The sequence below is a fragment of the Crocodylus porosus genome, unplaced genomic scaffold, assembly GCF_001723895.1.
Source record: "Crocodylus porosus isolate Cpor-Errol unplaced genomic scaffold, CroPor_comp1, whole genome shotgun sequence".
NCBI lineage: Eukaryota > Metazoa > Chordata > Crocodylia > Crocodylidae > Crocodylus > Crocodylus porosus.
Window position 1 is genome coordinate 107,925,320 of NW_017728918.1, and position 22,129 is coordinate 107,947,448.

Below are 22,129 nucleotides of genomic sequence, written 5' to 3' on the forward strand. Positions count from 1 at the left end.
TCCCCTCCCCTCCCCCCTGCCCCTTCAAATTTATAAAACCAAACTTTAAAGGATATGGTGGTATTTTATAACCAACATTATAAAGTTGCATAAATAATAACATCTTTGCATTTACTTCCTATACATGGTTTTAATGTTGCTCAAAGTATAATACCATTTGGGCTAATAATGGTCTGCGATTATTTAAAAATTCCTTGTTTTGATGACAAATCAGTTGAATTTTGCAGTAATAAAGATGAACAACACAGTACTTCTTACACTAACATTTACACAAAATGAGAGCTGTTCTGACTGCTGATTCAACAAAGTAAGTTTTGAAATTGGTTAGTCAGTCATATTTAGACTAATCCAACTTATACAAGTGACATCTCTAATTACACATTCCTGTGGTTATGTTTCACTTGTGAATCATTCAATAAAGACTGATTAGCTAACCAAGTTCTTTCCTCAGTACATAGAGTTGGCACACATTTATTTATTTGCCAGTGGTACCAATGTGAATAGAATTCAATTGTCTGTATGTACATATACACACACAGGTTCTGGGTGAAAACCCGGCCCCTCTTAAGTCAACAGCAAAACTCCCTTTGGACTTAAATAGGGTCGGGATTTCTTCTTGTATGTTTAAATTATTTCAAATATCAATAAACTGCTGTTGCTTGTAAGAAAAGGTGTGACAGATATCTCTATTGGCTTTAGTGGCCTTTGCATCTGACCAGTAATAAACAGAGACATGAAAATTGAACCACAGGTGGCCTCATGTTTTTATAATTGTATTGGATTTAAGTGTCATTTCTAATGTGGTGATTTAACTATTTTACATTGGAGGAATGCAGCAAATGATTGTCCAAATTGCAGTCATTTTTTAACATAGAATTTTCTGAGAATTTTCAAGTTTCAAAGTAAAAAAACCTGAATTAAATGTGCCCTTTAAATTAATACCATGTGTCATACCATTTTTTTTACCCTAAATGATCATTACGATGCAGACACTTAATAACTCTGTAGTATCAGAGGGATGGGAAGGACTTCATTTAATTCAACTCCCTGCATAGATTCAGTATTTTATGTCCCCCAAGCTTTTCCAGATAGATGTCTATTCAACTTCTTCTTGAAAAAATATCCAGCCAAGGAGATTCCATAACTTTCCTTAAGCTGGAATGTTGTGTGTAGACATATAGAAACTTCTTAAGATTCATAGCCATTTTCATGACTAAAACTTTCTTTATCAACAAAGGGCTGGTAATGATTGCTCTAGAGCAGGGAATTCTATGTAGAACAGCAATCTTTCAAAACTGCTGCCATTTCTTTTATTCTCAGTAGAACTGTGGTCAGAAGTTGCTAACAGATAGCTGGCTGTTTAGAAAAGGCTTTCAATTTCCTATTGATCTCAGTGGCTAGGGACAGACATTCAGCCTGAGCCGATTCCATCTTTGCAGGTTAGTCTAACCTGGCTAGGTTAAATCACTTTGTAACTGCACAGACAGATATGCAGTCACATGCTTGCAATGGCTCAGGCTAGAACCTGGGGGGCACTAGAGTAGTCGTCTCTTTCCTTGCACAGTACTGAGCTTCATGGCCAGGTCCTGGAAGGATGCTCTGATTAGTCCAGCAGGGAATTGATAACAGTGTTTATCACCCCCTAACTCAGTGTTTATCAACCCATTAAGAAAACATCACAGAGACATTACCAGCTATCTGTTGATTCTACTTGTTGATTCGGCACAGACTGTAGCCAGCATATGGTCTGCTAATACACAGATACCTGTTGGCAAGGCAGAGGGGAAGGGGAAATTCCTACTTAGCAGGGAGTGGTGAGGGGGTGGGGGCAAAGAGCTCTTCTTAAACAGCTTTTCCAAGGAAGGGCATTAAGCTACCTGATTAGCTGATTAGTTCCAAAAAGCCTGTCTGGCTTGGTCATCTCCCACACTGCAGACTGTAGCCAGTATGTGGTCTGCTAGCTAATGCTAAGGTGTCTGCATAAGGCAGAGGGAAGGGGGAATAATCTCCTTAGCAGGGAGAAGCCAGGCAGATGCTACTGTGCCTGCAAGTCTCTGCTGAGATGCAGCCAGGGAGCAGAGGGGAGGGGCCAGCCCTGCTGTGGAGCAGAGAGCCCTGCCTAGCTCAGAGAACATGCCAGTATGCTGGGGGTGACTAGCTTAGCAAAGGGTCTGGGACAGACATTGCATAAACCTGTTTGAGCCAGATCAGTTAAGTCTGATACTACATTCAACCAGGCTTATCTCAAACCAGTTTCAGCCATTCTCAAATTGGTTTATGTGCACTGAACATCTCTTTTGTTTAAACCAGTTTCTGATCACTTAAACTGGATTATGTATAATGTCTGTCACTAGCCAATAGCTCCTCTCTCACTGGGAGCAATTTTAGACTAGTAAGGTGGCCTTTTTCAAAATGGACTGTGATTGTACTGGCATAAAATCTTTTGAAATCATTGGGAGAGGGCAACTAGTTTGAAGGACAGCGATTGTTAGTGAGTTTCTCTGAAGAAGTGTATGGTGTATCAGCCTCATCTGACAGAAAAGTTTTCATTTAATGGACTTTCAATTGTGCCACATGTACTAAACAGGAAGAGAGAAGGCAAAAACTGTTGTGTATACATATGCAAAGCAAAATATAAGAGGTGGGATGAGTGAGGGACAGTGTGTGTGCATGCTTTAGGAGTATAAAAGGAAATGTATAGGGACAGGTGATTTGAGAAATATGGAGATGAATATACGGAGGTGCAAGAGGCAGGTAGACTTTGTGGGGAGTGTGAAGAAGGAAATATAGGGAGGCACTCAGGGGTGCATGGATGCTAATAGAGGGGCAAGGTTCTTCAGGTAGATGTGAGGGAGCAGCTGAATACCTAACTGCTTTTCAGGATTTTTTGACTCAGAAAGGCCAACTGGTCAGTTAAACTGCATTTACAGGTTGGAGCTGTTTTGTTTTTCATCTATGAACATTTTGATTGCAAGAGGCAAAGAGATGAGTTACGTAAGCTACATGTTTCCCTAACCTGTTTGGGTGCCTTTTCATCTTAACCCTCATGTGAGTTTCCTGGATTTGTAATGCATTATAGGGATATTCAATAATATAGGGATAATTGCAATATTCCTGCAATGTACTTTACCCTAAATTATGGATATCTACTATTACCTTTATTTCTGTATTAATGTATTAACTTTTACCTGGGAATATACTAGTAATACGGTCATGGCTTCATAGTTAAGGCTGCAGTAGTAGTTATAACACTAATCTCTTCTATCACAGAATATGCATGATTATGTTTACATCATCTGCTGAGGGTTACTCATCCCACTGGAGAAAGTATAGAGACAGTAGGTAATTAGGGTAATGCCTATTGTTTAGCACATTGTAGGAGCTGCCTGTTTTAAATTGCTTTCTACATTTTGTTTAATCCTGAAGGAATTTCATGGACCTCAGAGAGAGGACTTCATGCTGATTACATAATAACCTTTTTCTGCCAGATGCTTACTGGCTAAGAGGTTATCATTAAATGTGTATTAAGTGTTTTTGTTCTGTGCTTGATAACTATCTAATGTTTTCTCCCAAGGGTTATCTTTTTCTCTCTACTTCAACAGTTTCATGTATTAAGCATTTTTAGCTTTTCTATTGTTTTTTTCATAACGTTTCTTTTTCCAGGTAGAGGTTGAAGACTTATTACCTATGAGCACTTTTACACATGATCTGGGGTAGGGATGGGGGCCCTTTAATCAGAATGGCTCTGAGAGTTGCCCTAATTAAAGTGCTTCAGCATCTTGTGCATCAATGTCCCTGCACTTCAGAATGGCGGCAGGGACACTTGAACTAAATCTTATTTGATGAGCTTTAGTTAAAGTCCCCTGCCACCATTTTGAAACATGGGGATGCTGATACATGAGACATGGAAGCTAGCTGGAGTGTGGTAATTACCACGGTCTAACATCCTGTAATTACAGCACATTGGAGTAGCCTCCATACTCATGTTCAAGCACCCTAAAAGTTTGCTCATATGTTTTAAATAGTTGCATTTTCAGAAAAGCCACGTTGAAACATGGAGTGTGAAAGTCTGGCCCAACTGAAGTCAGTGGGAGCTTTGCTGCTAGGTTCAGTGGGACCAGAATTTCAGCCAGAAAGTCTGTTTGCTATAGATATGCTTTAAGAGTAAGAACCAAAGAAAAACACATTTTCATTTCCCTTTCTTCCTCTCTTTTTAAATTTAGAACATCCAGTTGTAATTTAAAAGGAAGATATTTCTGTTTGAGGAGGAAAGTAAGAGTGAGTAACCTCCATGGAAGACTCTCAAGATTTAAATGAGCAGTCAGTAAGTACAAATTCAGTTAAGTGTTATAAAATAAGTTGTCCAATAGTGTTCTTTGTATTATGCTCAAAATTAAGATTGCTGAAATTTCTCTGTAAGAATGGGTTTGATAATTCTGTGGGGACTAATTTCTTTGAACATTAAGGTTTTGGGGAAGCTTCTGAGGTTTCAGGCCCAAATCTTTTCTTGGGTCAGAGGCGAAGTGTGTTTTCTGGTCACATCTTTGCTTATTCTTATACACAACAAAAGCACATAAGCAGGGTTTTGTAGGACATCACTAGTAAGAGTGTTGATGGATATAATGGAGTTACATGTGCAGCACAAGATGTTGAAATTGCACCTGCATTATGTCTGGCTCAAATCATTCTATCAAAATATACTTTTATAAAGGCAATACAGTTTATTCAGACAACTGACTCAGTACTTTTGAGATCTAACAAATGTTAACGTTTATAGAGAATTAAGAGTACTACTCCTTGTCTTGTTAGTTATGGCAGAAGAAGATCTTAAACATAGGACATTACTACATGAGATGCTCACTGTGTAGTAGCCCCAGACTGTGCATAGCATCGTGTGCCAGCAACCATGACATGACGCTACTGCTCAGGCTACTGTGCAGTCAGTGTCACCAAAAAGCCATTCGTTGATGCTACTGTGCAGTAACCTGGGTTACTGTATAGTCATTTAGTACTTGTTTATAAAAGTACTAAATGACTGCATAGTAATAATTGCATAGCCAGCACCTTGTATGGAAATGGACACAGCGGACCAAATTCTCTGGCATTAAATTGGCACACTGCTTTTAGACCAGTGCAATGATGTGAAGTGAGAGCAGAATGCTTTCTATTATACTTAGGGAAGCATGCATTTATGATGAAAAGGCAATTTGGACTCTAAATTTCCTTGCTTCTATCCTAAGTTACATACTTTATCACAAACATAACAGAATTGTGATGGGGAATGTTTGGGTTTTGGTGGTAGTGGTGATGTTTTTGTTGTTTGAAATCGCAACACATTTAATTTAATGGTAAGGCCAAGGTTTTCAGCCATAAAGATGAAAACATTGAACATCTACACATGTGCCTTGGGATGGAGCATGGATTAATTAATTTAATTAATTTAAGTGCCTGCAGCATCACATGTATTAAGCATTCTGCGCTTCAAATGGCAGTGGAGGCGCTTGAACTAAAGCTTGTTCAACAAACTTTAGTTCAAGCACTCCTGTCACCATTGTGAAGCACAGGGACACTAACTACATGTGACACAAAGCATAGGCAACACATGGGGGGAGCACAGGGGGCATGTGCCCCTCCCTAGGAGCATTGACAATGAGCACTTTGGCTGGTAGGGGGGCATGGAGAGTGCTTGTGCCCCCCGCCTTAAAATTGACTCCAGCACTTCCATGACCGCCGTCCTGCCAGCATGCTCAGTGACCAGCCACTGGTGGATCCTCTGCCCCACCTCCCCCACTGGTGCCCCACCAGACTTGGGAGGCACCAGGAACATAGAGGCTGCTGGAGCACATTAATTAACATGCTTGTTTAACCAAGTCTGCTCTGATGAGTACTAATTAGCATACATTGGAGCTGGCATCTGGCATATGTACAGGTGCTCATTTAGTCTGAATACTAATCTAAGGCTACCTCTGCTACCTCTGGGGACCCATTTAGATGATAAGATGACTGTTGGTCAGGCTGGTGTTGTGTGAGAGGGCAAGAGGTAAGAAGGCCATAGGCATGGTAAATGCCTCGTTCTTCATAGAGTGTAGAAAGATCAGCTCAGAATGACAGGGTAGTGGATCTGTTCATAGGTGTGGGAAGATCTGTAGTCAAATGTAGTCCATGGTTTGGCTCCACTGGAACAATTTTACAAAGAACCAGGAGAAACAATTCCAAAGAAGCCAGGCTGCCAGGCATGAGAGATTTTTTTGCCTCATAGTGATCCAGTTAGGACTTGCACAAGGGCTTGCAAGGATCTTAGGGGTTTTGCAAGGGTTGGTACCTAGCCACATATCCCGATTCTTTGGGCTGCAGGGAGTACCTGTAGCCTAATCTACCTTTGCAGAAAATGAGTGTGGAGAACCTTGTGGAGATTTCTTTTCCTTTTCTCTCAAACAAATGATTATATAGCTTACTATATTGATTCTCAATATATTAAGAAAAACTCTCTATATTAAACTATTCATAACACTTCATTGTAAGAAAGGCTTTTGTAAATAATTTAAGTACAAGGAAGAGTTTGAAAACATGGACTTTGGTTTGTTTTTATTCTTGAAACTTCATTTAGAGCACAAGAAGTTTTTTTATTTATACAAGGTAAGAGAATAATTAACTCCTAAGCTGACTTGGTAGGTATGATATCTTATTTTCATTGTGAGTTTTATGGATGACTTAAATGTCTCTTTAAATGTCTCTTTAACAGAGTTTTGAATCATCAGGGGGACACTATATGGTACAACTGCATTTATTTATTTAAAATGTTCCCAACCAAACTCTGTAAGAGTATTTAAGAGTTATGTGGCATCATAATTTAATAAAGTTTTATAAAGGTTCTAAAAAATTAAGTAAGGGTCTTGTCTCTTCATATAGGAACGAATTACTTTAGGCAGTATGCAAACCAGATCAGTCAACTTGGTATGGTACAGAATATTTATATTTCATAGTGGTTAAACTGTGCTTGCAATATTGGAGGTCTGATAAGTGCATATTTTAAGAGCCATTTACACTACAGTATGGTAGTTTCATTTCTGTATATATTGTTCATATTTATCTTTCAGCTAATATATTAAAATAATTCCACAGATCACAAAACAAGTTGAAAATTGTGCTGATAGTTACTATATAGCAAAGTTACTGATGGCTGATAGTTACTATACACTTCTTTTGCTGCTGTTACTGTAACATAAAGTTATACATTTAATCCAAATTGCATAGTCTTATTCCATGCAGGCAGCCATCCATCCATCCACCAGCAGTCCTTCGGAGTTCAGGATGATGTCTGTCAGGCTTGATGGGTCCTCAAGTGATGAGAAGCCTGATTCTGGATACACACATTCTTTGGCAATGGGGGCATATTGCACAGGGAAGTGGGATTCACAGCCCTGGGTTGGTCTCCTTCTCCTTCCTCCACTGCTGCTGTTCCGCCTCAGTATTGAGTTGTTGGGCCTTGAAGTGGTGCAGTCCTTGGTGGACCAGGTGGTGCTACACCAAACAGTCAGCAGCTTGCTCCTCCCAGCCATTGGTACTGATGCCTTTGTACTTGAGGATGACCTTGAGAGTGTCTTTGTAACATTTCCTTTGGCCACCCTTTCAGCATTGGCCAACAGAGAGCTGGGTGAAGAGAATCTGGTGAGGGTGGCGGTTCTCAGAAATCTGGATGCAGTGGCCTGTCCATCGGAGTTGATTTCTCACGAGCAAGGCTTCAATGCTGGTGGATGCAACTTCATGGAGGACACTTGAACTGGTCCGGCAGTCCTTCCATTTGATCCCCAGGATTTGACGCAAGTACCACTGGTGAAATCTCTCGAGGGTGTTAATGTGGCATCAGTAGATAATTCAGGTTTCACTGAAGTAGAGGAGGGTGGTCAGCATGACAGCCCTGTAAACCAAGACATTTGTCGACTTCCAAAGGTCTCTATTTTTGAAGACACATTGCCACAGCTTGAAGAAGGCAGCAGTGGCCCAGTTGGCCCAGTGCTGGACTTCTTCCGCAATGGTAGCCCATTGAGAGAGGTGGCTGCTGGGATACGGAAAGTGCTCTACATACTCCAGAGCCTCCCTGTCTATGTAGATAACACGAGAGATGTTCATTTGGTCTGAGGAAGGTAGGTGGAGAACCTTCATCTTGGTGATGTTCAAAGACAGGACAAGTCTGTTATATGAAGTGAATTGTATAGTCTTACTCCATACAGGCAGCACACACATGATAAGAGAAAGCTTCTGTGCTGAAGAGTTTGGAGTCTAATGGGCAAGAGTCTAAACAGGCAAGCCACACCAAGTGTTAGAGAAAGAGAATAGTATATCATTTAGTGCAGTGGGCCTCAACCTTTTTAGACTCAAGGCACTCCTTGTTAGACACAAAACCTCCTCAGAAAATTCCATTTCATAGTTTGCACCAGTTTTTTGGCTATGGAACAATAATAGAGCCATTCTTCTATTGCAAAGAACACAGAAAGCCCACAACAGGTCAAACTATTTTTGATACTATGGATTTCTATGTGAAATCTCTGAGTTTATCTTGTGAATCATTTTTGCATGCCTAACAGTGCTAACATTGCTGTGGCACCCTGGTTAAGGATCACTGCCCTGGTGCTTAACAAAGGGGTGACACCATTATTTGCCTTTTCTTGCAATGCAGTTTTTCCATGCTGGGTGTTGGTAGCAATGATGACAAGCTATCAACTTCAGAAATTCCAGAATTGACAAACTGTGTTCAAAGTGAGTGATAGGAAAGAAAAAAAATAATTTAAAATTACAGAATCACTGCCACTGAATGAAAAACTATATACTATTCAACTCTCAACAGTGATTCAAAGTGATACCCCTTGGGCTCATCTACATGTGCGCTTCTACTGCGGACTACACTACACTGCTTCATAAGAAAGTATCACTGTTGACATGTGTACTGGAATTATGGTACAGTCAACCAGTTTGCTCCATTGTAGGATAGTACTGTAGGTGACAAGTACTATCCTACGGCAGAGTAAACATGTACAGTTAAATGCATGTGTAGACAATGATTGCTAGGTGCAAAATGTGCATGGTCAGCCCAACCAGCTGGGAGGAGGGAGCCTGAAGGACAGGAGTCTGACCCTCATGCCCCAGCCAGCCCCTTCACTTACCTTTGCTACCACCTGGAGCCTGGGGCTGACTCCCATGCTCCCTTCCAGCCCATCACTGCTCTACCCTGGCTCAAACTGCTGCAGTCCTGGGCTGGCAACAGGCTTGGGAGGTCATCCCCAGGCTCTGAGTGGCAACAGAGGGCAGCTAACCAGGGCAGGAGAGAGCCAAAGCTGCAAAGCTGTGTGGCTGATCCCCTGAACCAGCTGCCAGCCTAATGCTGCAGCAGTTTGAGCTGTGGTGCAGCAGCTCTAGGCTGGCAGTGGGCTTGAGAGGGATGGGGCAGTCAGCCACATGGCTCTGCAGTTTCAGCACTCTCATGCACCAGTTAGCACTTCTGCCACCCTCTACCGCTACCCAGAGCCTGGGGTTGAATCACCAAGCCTGCTGCCATCTGGGGCTGCTGTGCCCTGGCTCTGACTACTGCGGTCCCAAGTGCATGTGTAAATGCTGCACCTGGGAGCTATTTTCTCCAGCACAAAGTGTGCCAGAGTTTATTGCTTTGAGCTAATTGCTGTTATAGGTGCACCCCTTCGTTCTAAGATTTTTAGTACTGTATTTCTGAAGTAGTGGTTGGTGGTTCTGAAGTGATTGTAAATTTAAAAGAGCAGAGCAAACTAAAAGGAAAAAGATGTAGAGCTTTATTTGCACAAGTACAAAACTCCTAGTCATTTATTTATTTATTATCTGAAAATAATGAAAGAATAGCTAAAATCATTACCTTAGCATAAAAAGAATCATTCTAAAAGGTAACTGAAAAGAGACAAAGCTAAAGTTTCCAGGCCTATCATAAGCATAAGCAGTTTTGGATAGCAGTGTCCAGGATGTGCTTTTCACTCTTTAGAAAGTAGACTAGATTCACTTCTTGATCTCAGAAAGTAGTTCTGGGCAAATGGTCATCTACTGTGCACACATGTGTGTGTGTGGGTGTGTGTGGGTGCATGTGTTGTGTAGAGATGGGGAATGAGGTCCTCTCTCAAGTTTTGAAGTCACTAAGAGGCATGTGCATAACTGTCAAAAATGTGAAAGAAAAGTCAAACAGCATAAAAAGGGGCAGGGATTTACAGTACCTCAGCTGTTCTCCAGGAAATTAATGAGGGATAGGCCAACTGCAGGATAGTTTTCATTTGGTGCAGGATAAGACTGTGCACACAATTACTGCAGAGCAGCTGAAGTGTGATAAATCCCTCTTCCTTTTACCGCAGGGTAAGTAGTTTGAGTGGCCATACCCTAAGAAGATTATGAGGTGTGTTGAGCTAAATTGTCATCAGTCAGCTCATAACACTCATTTTGATTTTTTTTTGCCTCAAGCCCATATTCTACAGACTCAATAACATCTGACTGTTGATTTGAGAGTGATCTGCTTGTAGTTTTGCCCAGATAAAATAGGACACGTGACTGTTGGGGGAAAACAGTAATGGGAATGGGTAGGCGATACTTTTTGCTAGGGAAAAGATTTATGGAAGGAAGTGTGTACTACCTGTTAAGAATACCTACCCAGCTTTCATCCAAAATGATTTGCAGCTTCTCAGTACCAGTCTACACATCATGGACCTTAGATTCTCAGAGGGAATCAGTTTCCTGGAGTGTCTTTCTGCATCTATACTTAGGGCTAGTCTGGTATCAGGCATCCTTTCCTTTAACCACAATGCTCACGAATGTTATATATATAACTGGCCTGGCCTGACTATACAATTTATTTAAGGATCCTAAATACACTTAGATTAAACTGTTGTATTGTACCACACACTTGTACAATAAATTGTGTAAGCCAGCCTGAATTTAAGATGTATGTACAGATTTGGCTGACTTTTGGCCTTGGATGTTCTAATCCTTGGCTTAAAAGTCTGCCTGTCTTAGTAGTTAAGGGCTGGCCAACTTGTGGCATGTGTGCTGTCAGTGTCATGGAAAGCCTGGGTGGGGACTGGCATGCAGAGCAACAGATAAGGGAGGAAGCAGAAAACAGAACAGTAGATCAGGCAGTAAGCAAAAAGCCGGTAAGCAAACTGGGAAGAGAAAGTCGATTGGATTGGATTGGATTGGATTGGAGTGATACTTGGGGGGAGGGGGTGAAGGGGCAAGTGTGAGATGCTTTTGTGCCACACCTGCCAAGAAGAATGGCACTCATTGGTTCAGAAGGTCTTGGCTGTTGGATCATATATTTGATATGTAGCTGGCTTTTCTCATTCAAGAGCCCCATTTTTTGGAATACTTTGCTGAGCAGTCCATTGGAACCCTGCCTAACAACCTCAGGACAAGAGACCTTTTGTATATTAGTGTTCTGTCATTCAATACTTGTCTGCCATGGTGATGGATACTATAGAAATGTCTAAAAGAAGTAGAGCAATTTTCAGGGCCTGAATTAATAAGTACTTAACTCTGCAATAGCTACTCTACATGAACGGAGATAGATTACATTTCTAGGCTTAATTCTGGCTTCCTTCTTTGGGATTGTAAAACTATTAATACATTTCCATTTAAGTTTTTTTGGGATTCACTCTCTTTCATTTTTTAAAAATTCCATTAAAATAATCTACCTTTTAATTGTATTGTTAAGGACACTTATTAAAATAGTTTTAAAGGATTTAATCTATCTGAATAAAAACTTGTTATTCCTTAGGGATCAGGCTGGGGCTGCAGTATCTCCACTAGCATTTTAAGAAAAGCTGGGGATCCTCCCAACTCTTGTCCCGTTACTAGACTTTCCTTTTTTTGATTTAATGTACTGCAATTTGTGTTCCAGTTTCCTGGCCTTCACACATTTCTGCTTATGTCATATTAATACTGAGGTTTGCTTGGTAATGATGATATTGATCTTGATTTAAGGAAGTGCTTTAGGATGTGCTTGCATATCACTATTCAGGCACTGTTGCATGGCATATGTGTGGATACATTAAGCTGCCATTAAGTGCTTAGTAGTATTTCTCTCCAACACAAAGTTTACAAACTTAGTTTTAAGAAATATAAGCTGTTAATTCTCAGAACCACACCCCCACCCCACATTCCAGAATCTAGGACTTTTAAGGAAATCATCACATATGACAAGATTTGTGATGAAATCTCAAGAGTTAATATTGCTAAGTTTGAGCCATGGTTGGAGGAAAGAATGGAAAACCAAAATTAAAGTGTTTTTGGACTGTGGTGCTGCTGCTAAGTCAGTGTTAGAGGAGACAAACAATGGTCATGGCATCTCTGACTGCCCAAAAGCTCTTGTTTTTTAGGAACAGTGTGGTCTCATTTCATTTATTCAGACACACCTGATGCTATAGTGTAAAAAAAGAAGCAACCAAGAATCACTAATGTAAGAACATTTGAAAAATAAGTGTGGTAAAATTTGATAAGAGAATTTGAATGGCAAAGAATTGAAGAAAGATTTCTCTGTAGTTTGTTCACATTAGGGAATGGAACATTAAACTAGGGGAGTTCAGGCTAGAAATAAGGAACAGATTTTAAACAGTCGGGCTGAATAACCATTAAAAAAATTACAAGAGAAGTGATGGATTTTCCATCGCTTGGTGTCTTCGTGCGTCTTAGATACATTTCTGAAAGATTTACTGTAGTTTAGTCAAACAAGTTACAGGACTCAGTACAAGTGGAAACTGAATATTGTCTATAGCAAGTGCTGTACAGGAGGATGTATCTGTTCTGGCTTTGATGTCTGTGACAATTACACAACGTTTGTATAATTCTTCTGTAATGACTATTGAGTTAGGGGCTGCAGATGGAGGCTGACCGGTGTGTCAAACATCTTAAATTTTAATAAATTTAATAAACACCTGAATAATTTTTATAGAATGTGAAAAATCCATGAATTCTATCCTTTCTCTGTCTATATTATTTCAGTGATAGTTGATGGTCTCTTTCCCTTTAAAGGGATGATGTATGAATGAGGGAAGCACATGCTGGTTACTTTGCCTAACTTTTGGCACCTTGTATTTGTTTAGCTGCAAATATTCAAGGAATGCCTAGGAATAAAGAAATAAATAAGTATGTTTATGTATTGCTATGAAATGGGTAGGTATGTGTTCATTGTGCATTATGACAAGTACCCAGATTCCTTGTTGATGCATATTGCATATTATGAGCTCTTTGAACTTAGTGGGAATGCCTAGGGTTTAATAAGTAGGGTCTCCGTTTGCATTAAGTTTACAGTCCCTGGTCCCTGTCCTGCAGTAAGTTCCATCACTTCCGGGTGGGAGGCATATGTGTTCTAAAGTTATGTTTGTAAAATATGACAAGGTTACAATGACAGAGTGAGAGAAGATATCAGATCTAGATAACATCTTAAGAGAGGCGACACAGAATATCACCATAGCTAACTACTAGGCAAACGCTAGGAAAAGGTTTTTGTTTTCCTAGAAAAGTTTTATGTATATTAACATTTTTAAGACTATGTTTTCTGGGGTTTTTTGAGTAACAAACCTGCCTGAAACCAAATTACTGTGGCAGTGATTTTTCTTTTACTAGCATAGTCCATAATGAAAGAGGCACAGAATTATGTTAATACAAAAATTATGCTTATATAAATTATGTTAATACAATTATATAAATATGGAAAGAGGCAATTTAAGAGATTACAATAAAATTAGAATAAAAAATATTCAAGATTTGACTGCGAGAGGAGACTTGGGCATTATTTTGCTACCGCTAAAATCTATTTACTACTATTAGGAAGATCTGGACTCTTTTTATAATTTTGAAACTTTTTGATGAATTGATGCAAATGGGTGAGTTTACATATATACGTCTGGATATCTGAGAGTTTCTTGTGCCTGGAGACTACTCCTGCAAACTCCCCACACTCTTTCATTCAGCCTCAGAAGGAATAATGATTGATTGAGATGAACAGCTGTTGTGTTTTCTGAGATGCCTGTGTGATTAAATGTAATATATGCTATTTATTATGTTATGTCACTAATGCATTTATTTTTCCTATTTTTATTTATACTTGAGATTCTTTTCCCATGCTGCATTTCAAATCTTTATGCCCCAAGGGTAGGATTTGAATAGTCTCAGTTTGCACCTAAACTTAGGCCAGCAGGGCCTAACCTTTGAATGCCTACACCAGAAAGGAGATTCAAAATGACCTAGTTACATATCTAGTATCCATCCCTATAGAGTCACTGTAGAGACCCATGGAGAGACCTCAAAAGCACCTAAGAGGGATTCAGGTTTCTGTGTCTCTGTATGGACAATGGGGAGTGGTAGCCTCTGTTGCTGGCCTTATTTCTGTTCTTAACCAAAGACTGTCCAGTGTAAAAGTAGTGCTGAGAAGCTCCTTCCTCCAAGGGGAATACCCTACCACCAAACGTCAGGCAGGCATCTTCCTGCTCTTTTTTTTTGTCTCCATAACTTTTGAATTTCTGTCTACCCTGAAATTTCAACTTCAGTAAATGGGCTGGAGAGTGCCTTTGCTTAACTTATTTATAGCCTTACTGGAGATTGATAGATGACCACCTGTCAATTCCAGGAAGGGATAGGACTTCCACCGCCCCTCGGCAAGAGGCATGGGAAGGTCCACTGCACTCCTCCACTAAAATCTTCTCCTCCTTCCCTCCCTCTCCTTCCCCACTAGTGCTACAGGATGCCAGGGTTTCCTACCTCTGTTTTCAGCTCTTCCCCTCCCCCCTGGGTTATTGGTTCTTTTCTAGGTTTTTCATGGTCCTTGTGCTTTTGGACCGGGCTTTTTCACAGGGCACCTACCAAATTCGTGATTACGTGATTTTTATGGAAACTACGAATTTGGTAGGTGCCCTGTGAAAAAGCCCGGTCCAAAAGCACAAGGACCATGAAAAACCTAGAAAAGAACCAATAACCCAGGGGGGAGGGGAAGAGCTGAAAACAGAGGTAGGAAACCCTGGCATCCTGTAGCACTGGTGGGGAAGGAGAGGGAGGGAAGGAGGAGAAGATTTTAGTGGAGGAGTGCAGTGGACCTTCCCATGCCTCTTGCTGAGGGGCCGTGGAAGTCCTATCCCTTCCTGGAATTGACAGGTGGTCATCTATCAATCTCCAGAGAGGGGTGGGACTTCCAAGTCCCCTCAGCCAATGAGATGTGTGTGGGGGGGGTCTGCTGCAAAAATGACAATATGGGCCACACTGAGATTGTGAAATCAGGGGCAGCCCCTATGAATTAAGTAGGTCTTCTCCTAGTTGTAGGAGATCCAGGTTCAAGATCCCTCAGTGAAGGGAGCCAAAGAAATCTGGAATTGTACATCCTGGAGGCAGTGGCTTTTCTGGATTCAGTGCTGCTAATGTGAGTTTATTTCTGAGTTTTTCCCACTGAGCAGCATGGCCCTCTTCATAGACTTGCATAGTATGTGGCTGTTTCCTTGGAGAAGATTTTATTTCCTATGCAGTTTAATGGAGAGTTAAGACTCTGAAGGGCATGTTCAGTGCAGGTGTGCTAGCCTAAAAGTAGCTTCCTAGGAACTCTTTTAGTCCCAAAAGGAGGCACATAATCAATTTAGACATAACCTGAATTTTTAAGGTTCAGGCATTCACCAGGCCCTAGGATTTAGGTATTTAACTCCTGCCTCAGTCCCAGAGAGGCTCCTACTGAGACAATTTTAAATCTGGCCCAAACTGGCTGGGAGGTTGCAAACATTGCCTGTCTTAGGGCTGGTCTGAGGGGAACTGGGGCAGATCCTCTGTTTGTATGTCCTTACAGTACAGTATGGGTCTGTACTGCCTCCTGGCCAAGCCTGGCACTGCTGCCCAAAAGAAACAAGCTCTTTCCACTTCCATTCTGTATAAGTGTAAGCCTGGCAATTAGACATTGTGAGATGGCTTAAGGTGGTCCTGAGTGCATGCCCCTGTGGAATCAAATGGTCATGGCTTGTTTCTCCATGGTGGTTCCATCCTTGGTAAGGGTGTAGTATAGGCATGGTCCTAGAGCACACTATGAAGAATAGACCCATACAACAGAGTATAGGATCTAACTATAACATGTAATGGACAGAAGAAGCTTGCTGTGTGCTGGCAGTAGAACAAATATTGACAGTGCTTCATCTTGATACTACTTCTAGGAAAGCTGCTAAACATGTTGCACTAGTCTATCCTTGTAGTAGGGTTCCATCAATTTTGAGGCAATCTGGGACTACTTTGGTGCTTTTCCCCTAACTGCTTCTTGGCCTCTTGGCTAGAAGTAAGCAAGTAGGGGGCATCTGAACACCGAGGCTAGGGATAGAAGTTACACGTAAAACAGTTTAAGTGATCAGAAAATTATTTAAACCTGTAACAGAACAGAAGCTCAGTGCACATAAACCAGTTTCAAAATGGTATCAGCCACTGGTTTAAGATAAACCTGGTTGAATGTAGTATAGCAAACTTAACTGACTTAGGTCAAACCGGTTTATGAAACTTCGGTCCCAGCCCCCTTCCTGGTCCAGGTTAAATCAGAGTCCCCTAGCATCCCAGAATCCTTTCCAGCCCTAGACTGGGCTGTGCTGTTGGCGTTGGCCCTGCCCCTCTGCTCCCTATCTGGCTTACCTGCCTCACTGCCATCTCTCCCCTGCACCACAGACAAACCCAGGCTGGGGTCTGGAGCCAGAGAGGGTGGGTTAAACACTTCAACCCCCACTCAAACTTGCTGCAACTGTGGACTAGAAGTCCCAGAGGCACCTGGAAGCATGAAGAGGAAGAGATGAGCAACCCTGCAGAGTCCTGCTACTGTGCTTGTGGACTGCAAATCCCAGAGACCTCTGGGACAGCAGGATGAGGAAGTGAACACATAGCCCATGCTGGCTATGTGCCAGAGAACCATACTTTTAGTACCCCACTGGCTTCTGGCCTGAGCCACTGCAGGCATGGGAATGCATTTCTGAATCAAAGGTAGATGTCTGTCCAGTTGTTTTTCAGTTTAATCTCTGCATTTTAGATTAACCTGAAAAGACTTAATTTATTTAGCCTTGGGCTTTTTGACTGTCTGTACTTAGCCCAAGGCTTCTGGGCCAGGGGCTTGCACATAGGATACCACCCTCCCTCCTTCCCCCCCCCCAAAAAAAAAGTAGATAAGCATGTAAAAAAAAGAAGGAAGAAAACAGTAAAACCATAGGGAATACACACACACACACAATTCCAACCTTTTAAACTATCCTCCTTTTTTATTAATATAATTCTGCACCTCCTTCTTTATGTAGGCTCTTGCTGAGCTAATACACTTCATTACTGCAGTAATTGTAATCAATATCGGAGTTTGTCTGTACAGTGTTTTAAAAATATGGTATAAAGAATAAAATGGCATACAGCATATATGTTATTTCCATCTTTCTAATTATTTTGTTTGATTTTGTCATGTTAGGTGCAAACAGCACTCTTCTAAATGATACATAACAAAAACAATTCTTATTTAAATTTTAAATGGGGAGAAAGTAATTATAAGCTTTAAATCCATAAAATTTCCTGCTCATTTAGAAAAAAAGGTTTGTGAGATTGTATACAGAGTTACATACAATAAGAATTAAATGATGATAATAAGTAATATTTAGTACTTGTATACCACTTTGTTGTGCCCCTGTGCAACCAATAATCATAGGCTTATGACAAGTAGGGAGGTGTTAAACTCTGTTTTGTTTTCTTCCAGTTGTTATTTACTGTTCAATCAGCTTTAACAGAAGAAAAATAATTTGGCTGCTAACCTGCTAGTTTAGGATTTCAAAGGGCCTTATTAGAAACTGATGTAATTTCATCCTCTGACCCTTTATATAACAGAGTGCATATTTAGATTACTTCATTTTAACCTAGAATTCAACAATCAATTGAGGTACTGTAAAACTAAGCTCTGGGAGATGCGTTATGCTAAAGTTGGAGAATCTTTAAAAAAAAAATATAAGGGGGCAGGGACATCATTAGAATTGTGTTGGGTAAGTTAATTGTTTTCCATCATATTATGTAGAATATAGTGTGTTCCACTTGTATTTACACTGTAATTGTGGCTGGACAATCCCTGGCAGCCCTTAAACCAGCGTTGTTTCCATGTTTTTTCCATATGTGAAGGTGTTAAATGTGTTCTCTTGCAGATCAGTTTTCAGTTTCAGGTCTCACGTTCTCTCTTCAGCCAGAAACCTGCAATTTACAATGTACATGCAGTGTTCTGTCTGCACAGAGCACTGATGAAAATAGGACTCCATGTGGGTGCCATAGTCTTTCATTTTCTGCTTGTAAGTCACAAGATCTGTGCCTTGAGGAAAAATCACTTCAGTAAATTAAGGTTTTTTAGAAGCCTTGGAGTTTTTTTTAACTAAAGTCATATTTTGCAAACCTACCTGGCATTTGATCACCATAGTATGGTGAAGTTTTGTGGTTTCCAAACTTTTCTGTTGCAGTTCCATGAATCTACTTTTCTTGTGAACCCTGTTTCTGCAACTGAACTTCTGTTGGGGTTCCTTGCTAATTTATACATAATCTGTCATAGTACCATACTTCTGACTTTCACCATTTTATGTAACACTATAACCATGTCATTTTGTTGGAAAAGAAATAACATTTTATTTAATTAACCATCAATAAGTAAACATCTTCTGAAGAAATGGTGCATTTAGCAATATTTTTTGCTCTTCACCTGTAAAGGCAAAACATAGGTATTTGAAGGGCAGTTAACCTAATATCAATTATGCTTAGCATTCACATAACACTTTACAAAATTGGATAAATGTTTTATTATCCCCCTCTTAAAGTTCCTATAGCTGTGGCAGAGACATGTTATATGCTTTGCTTGAGATCACGCAGTGAGTTGGTAGCCTGGAATATGGAGTAAAGCTCAAGTCTCCTGTATCCTGGTTCATTGCTCATTCCACTGGATTATTATACTCCCACATAGCAAAACTGAATAGGTTTTAATAATCTGAGAGGGACTTCTCCATTCCTCTATGGATGAAACAGAAACAGCAGTTAACGTTTCTTCTCCTTCATACTGCCTTTTTCATATGTTATGGTACATTAATCATGTTTTTCCCTGATTGTCTCTCTGTTTGTTATTTCAGCCCTCTGATTTACCATATTTACTCAAATCCAGATTGAATCTGCCTTCCTCCTGCAGCCTCTGCCCAGCACTGCTTTCTCCCTGCTGTCTCTGCCCCATGCGTGCTGCCCTGCCCCTTGCCACCCACTCTCCTGCTGCTTCTACTCCTCCACCTGCAGAGACAGTGGCCAAGTGAGGGGTGGAGACAAGTTGCTTTTCTTTCTGGAGCAGTGGCGTGGAGCAATTTTAAGATAACCCTCTAATAATTAGATTCTATACATGGAAAATGATAACAAGTTTATGATTTTCTATGTATAGAATTTAATTATTGAAGTGTCGTCATAAATACAAATTCTTCTTGGATTTGGTAAATACAGTACATAGCATAATTCACAACTGACAGGTTCAGAGAGGCTTTTTCTAAACTCCTTTACTTGCGTGTACATGTTATTTTCCTATTTACTGAAATTTCCAGTGGTTTTGGCTGCAGCTAAACCAGATGTGGCAGCAAATGATATACTTTAACACCTATTACAAAATAAGTTCTTCATTGGTTGGTCTTAATGACATGTGACTGGAGACATTCAAACTGGGACTGGACAAAGATGCAGACTAACTATTTTCACCCCTAATGCTTCACAGAAATGTATATCCAATGAAAGTTTTAATTAGAAGGCAAAATAATTGTGTTGTTGTTTCTTATATGCTAAATGTGATGGAATAAACTTTATAGTGTGTAACAATTATGTGGCAGGAAAATCTCTCAAAATTATACATTATAGGGAGATTATCAGATGAGAGCATTCAGTGTAAAAATATTATATGGGCTGTTTTTAATAACAAATAAACCCCCCCAAAAAACCCAAAAAAGGAATGTGTTCCACTGCCACACACTGTCCTTGGACTGCTGACAAAAACTGACAGACAGCTACCACACAATTTGTTATGATTAGTATTTTCTGCTGCAGAGAGACCCAAGCCTAGAAGTGCATGGTTATAGCTAGCTGGGGAAGCTTGTACTAAGGCAACCTCAGGCTGCTTACTGTACTGAGTACCCATGAAATCCCACTCTGAAAAGAGGGAGGTGAGGGTGGAGATATCTTGGATTTACTAAGATAAAAGCTGAACAACTGACAACCACATTTCAAGCTCTGAAGATTATGTTTGAAGATACCTTATGATACAGGATGTAATACTCAGATATTTACAATCTCAAATTGATAAAGCTCTTTTTAAGCTCAGAGTAACTCACGAGATTTTCAAGATGACCCATTCCTGTATAAAAATGCAAAATGTTGTGGCCTTTGTGGTTACAAAACTAATTATGACTTACTGCTGTGGTGCAACAGTTCAGACCTCCAAGGTTAATGGTCTTCAGGACGGGTAGCATTCTATGTAAAATAGTATTTTTTCTTAAATTAAACAACAGTCTGAGATCTATAGTAAAAAACTGAGAGTGCTAAAAGAACTTAAATTTTCTGTGCAATGAGGCCTCTGAAAGCATTTTACAGACATAATATAACAAATGTTCATAACTACAGAGCCCTTTTAAAATGGCTGATCTGATCATGCCAAAAATTCACCCATGATAAATCAGCAATTAGCTGAAGGCACTCTAAGGCAGTGCAGGGTTAATTTTGGGTGATTCCGCCTATACGCCACTTGCCTTTGTGGGGTTGGGCTGGTGTTTGCACTGGTGAGCACCAGCCCAGACCTGTCCCTGAGGCTATCACAGAGAGAATAGAGTCCCTTCCCTGTGCAGGGAGAGAGGGAGGTGGAGGGAAAATGGGAGTGAGGGTGGAGGAAGATACCTCTGCTGGGGTCTTGCAGGGAGTCAGCCTAGACCTGCAGGGTGAGGAGGCTGCATTCCCCCACCCCCGCCTCTATTTCCCTCCGCCCCAGTTCTGGCTGTAGCAAAAACAAGCCAGCAGCTGCATGCTCACCTGTCAGGAGGCTTGGGTAGGGAGTGGAGTAAGGAGCTGCCCACATTGTGAGCCTATCCCAGCTCCTGCCAACACCTCAGCTGGGGTACCTTGCGGGGGGGCACATGAGGCAGGGGGCTTCTTTCCCCCACTCCCTGCCCGAGACTCTTGGCAGGGGCAGCACACAGCTTCTGGCTCAGCTTTGCTGCCGTTGCAGCTGGTGGGGGGGGGAGGGCAGAGCCTTCTCTCCCCACGTCCAAGCCTGGCTCCCCCCTGAGACCCCAACAGGTGTAGTTGGGGAGATGGAGCTGGGTAGAGGGGTAATTTGGCGGCCTCCTGAGTGGCTTCTCAGGTATCCCTGCTTGCTGGCCAAGGCCAGTGCAGGCAGGCTTGAGCCCCTCCTGACCAACAGGTGAACGCATGTTGGATTCAGTGGCACTCTTAACTCAGGCATTTTGTGTATATCATCATGAGTTAGAGTACCTCCTGAACAGGTTGCCTACACATTTGTAGGTACCCTGAGCATGTAACGAAAAAGCATAGGGAAGCAGCCTACCTTCATATTTTTACTGTTGTATAACACTGTCACATTGTAAGCCTAAACAACCAGAATGCCTTTATGTCTGCTGAGTACATGGAATGACTTTTCCATGTTACAAATATAGAGTATGCTAATCATATTTATTCTTATGAGGTTTTTGACCAAGGCTTAAATTAAGTAAGGTGCTGAAGCACATGTATAACTTTAGACAAGTGACTCATTGATGATAAGTGGTTGTTAATGAGCTTAAAGTTAGAAGCATGCTTAAGACCCTTGTTGATTTGGAACTTATAGTGGAAAGTAGAAATAGTGATTTCTATCTGATTTTTTAGCAGCCTGTTTTGAAGAATTTGTGGCTATACTTAGCACCACACAAGAGTTACGTTTTCTTCCTTCTCCGGTTACCCTCATCTGAACTGTTCCTCCATACCAGACTTATTGATTAGCAGATATCTTTTTAGCAGAAAAAAATTAATTGCTCATATTCCTAAATAGTAAAATATCACTGAACAAAATATCTAATTTGATGCAACATGTTTTAAAGATTCC

At 40.8% G+C, this 22,129-nt stretch overlaps 1 protein-coding gene across 9 annotated transcripts in view; it reads left to right on the forward strand.

The window, feature by feature from the left end:
* Nucleotides 1-22,129, forward strand: part of EYA4 (EYA transcriptional coactivator and phosphatase 4) — a 241,836-nt gene that overhangs the window by 21,731 nt on the left and 197,976 nt on the right. For all 9 annotated transcript variants that reach the window (XM_019538073.1, XM_019538074.1, XM_019538075.1 and 6 more), the window contains exon 2: nt 4,224-4,324. In XM_019538073.1, the coding sequence (XP_019393618.1) occupies nt 4,292-4,324 (33 nt within the window). In that variant the 5' untranslated portion in view covers nt 4,224-4,291. The remainder of the gene's footprint in view (nt 1-4,223; nt 4,325-22,129) is intronic.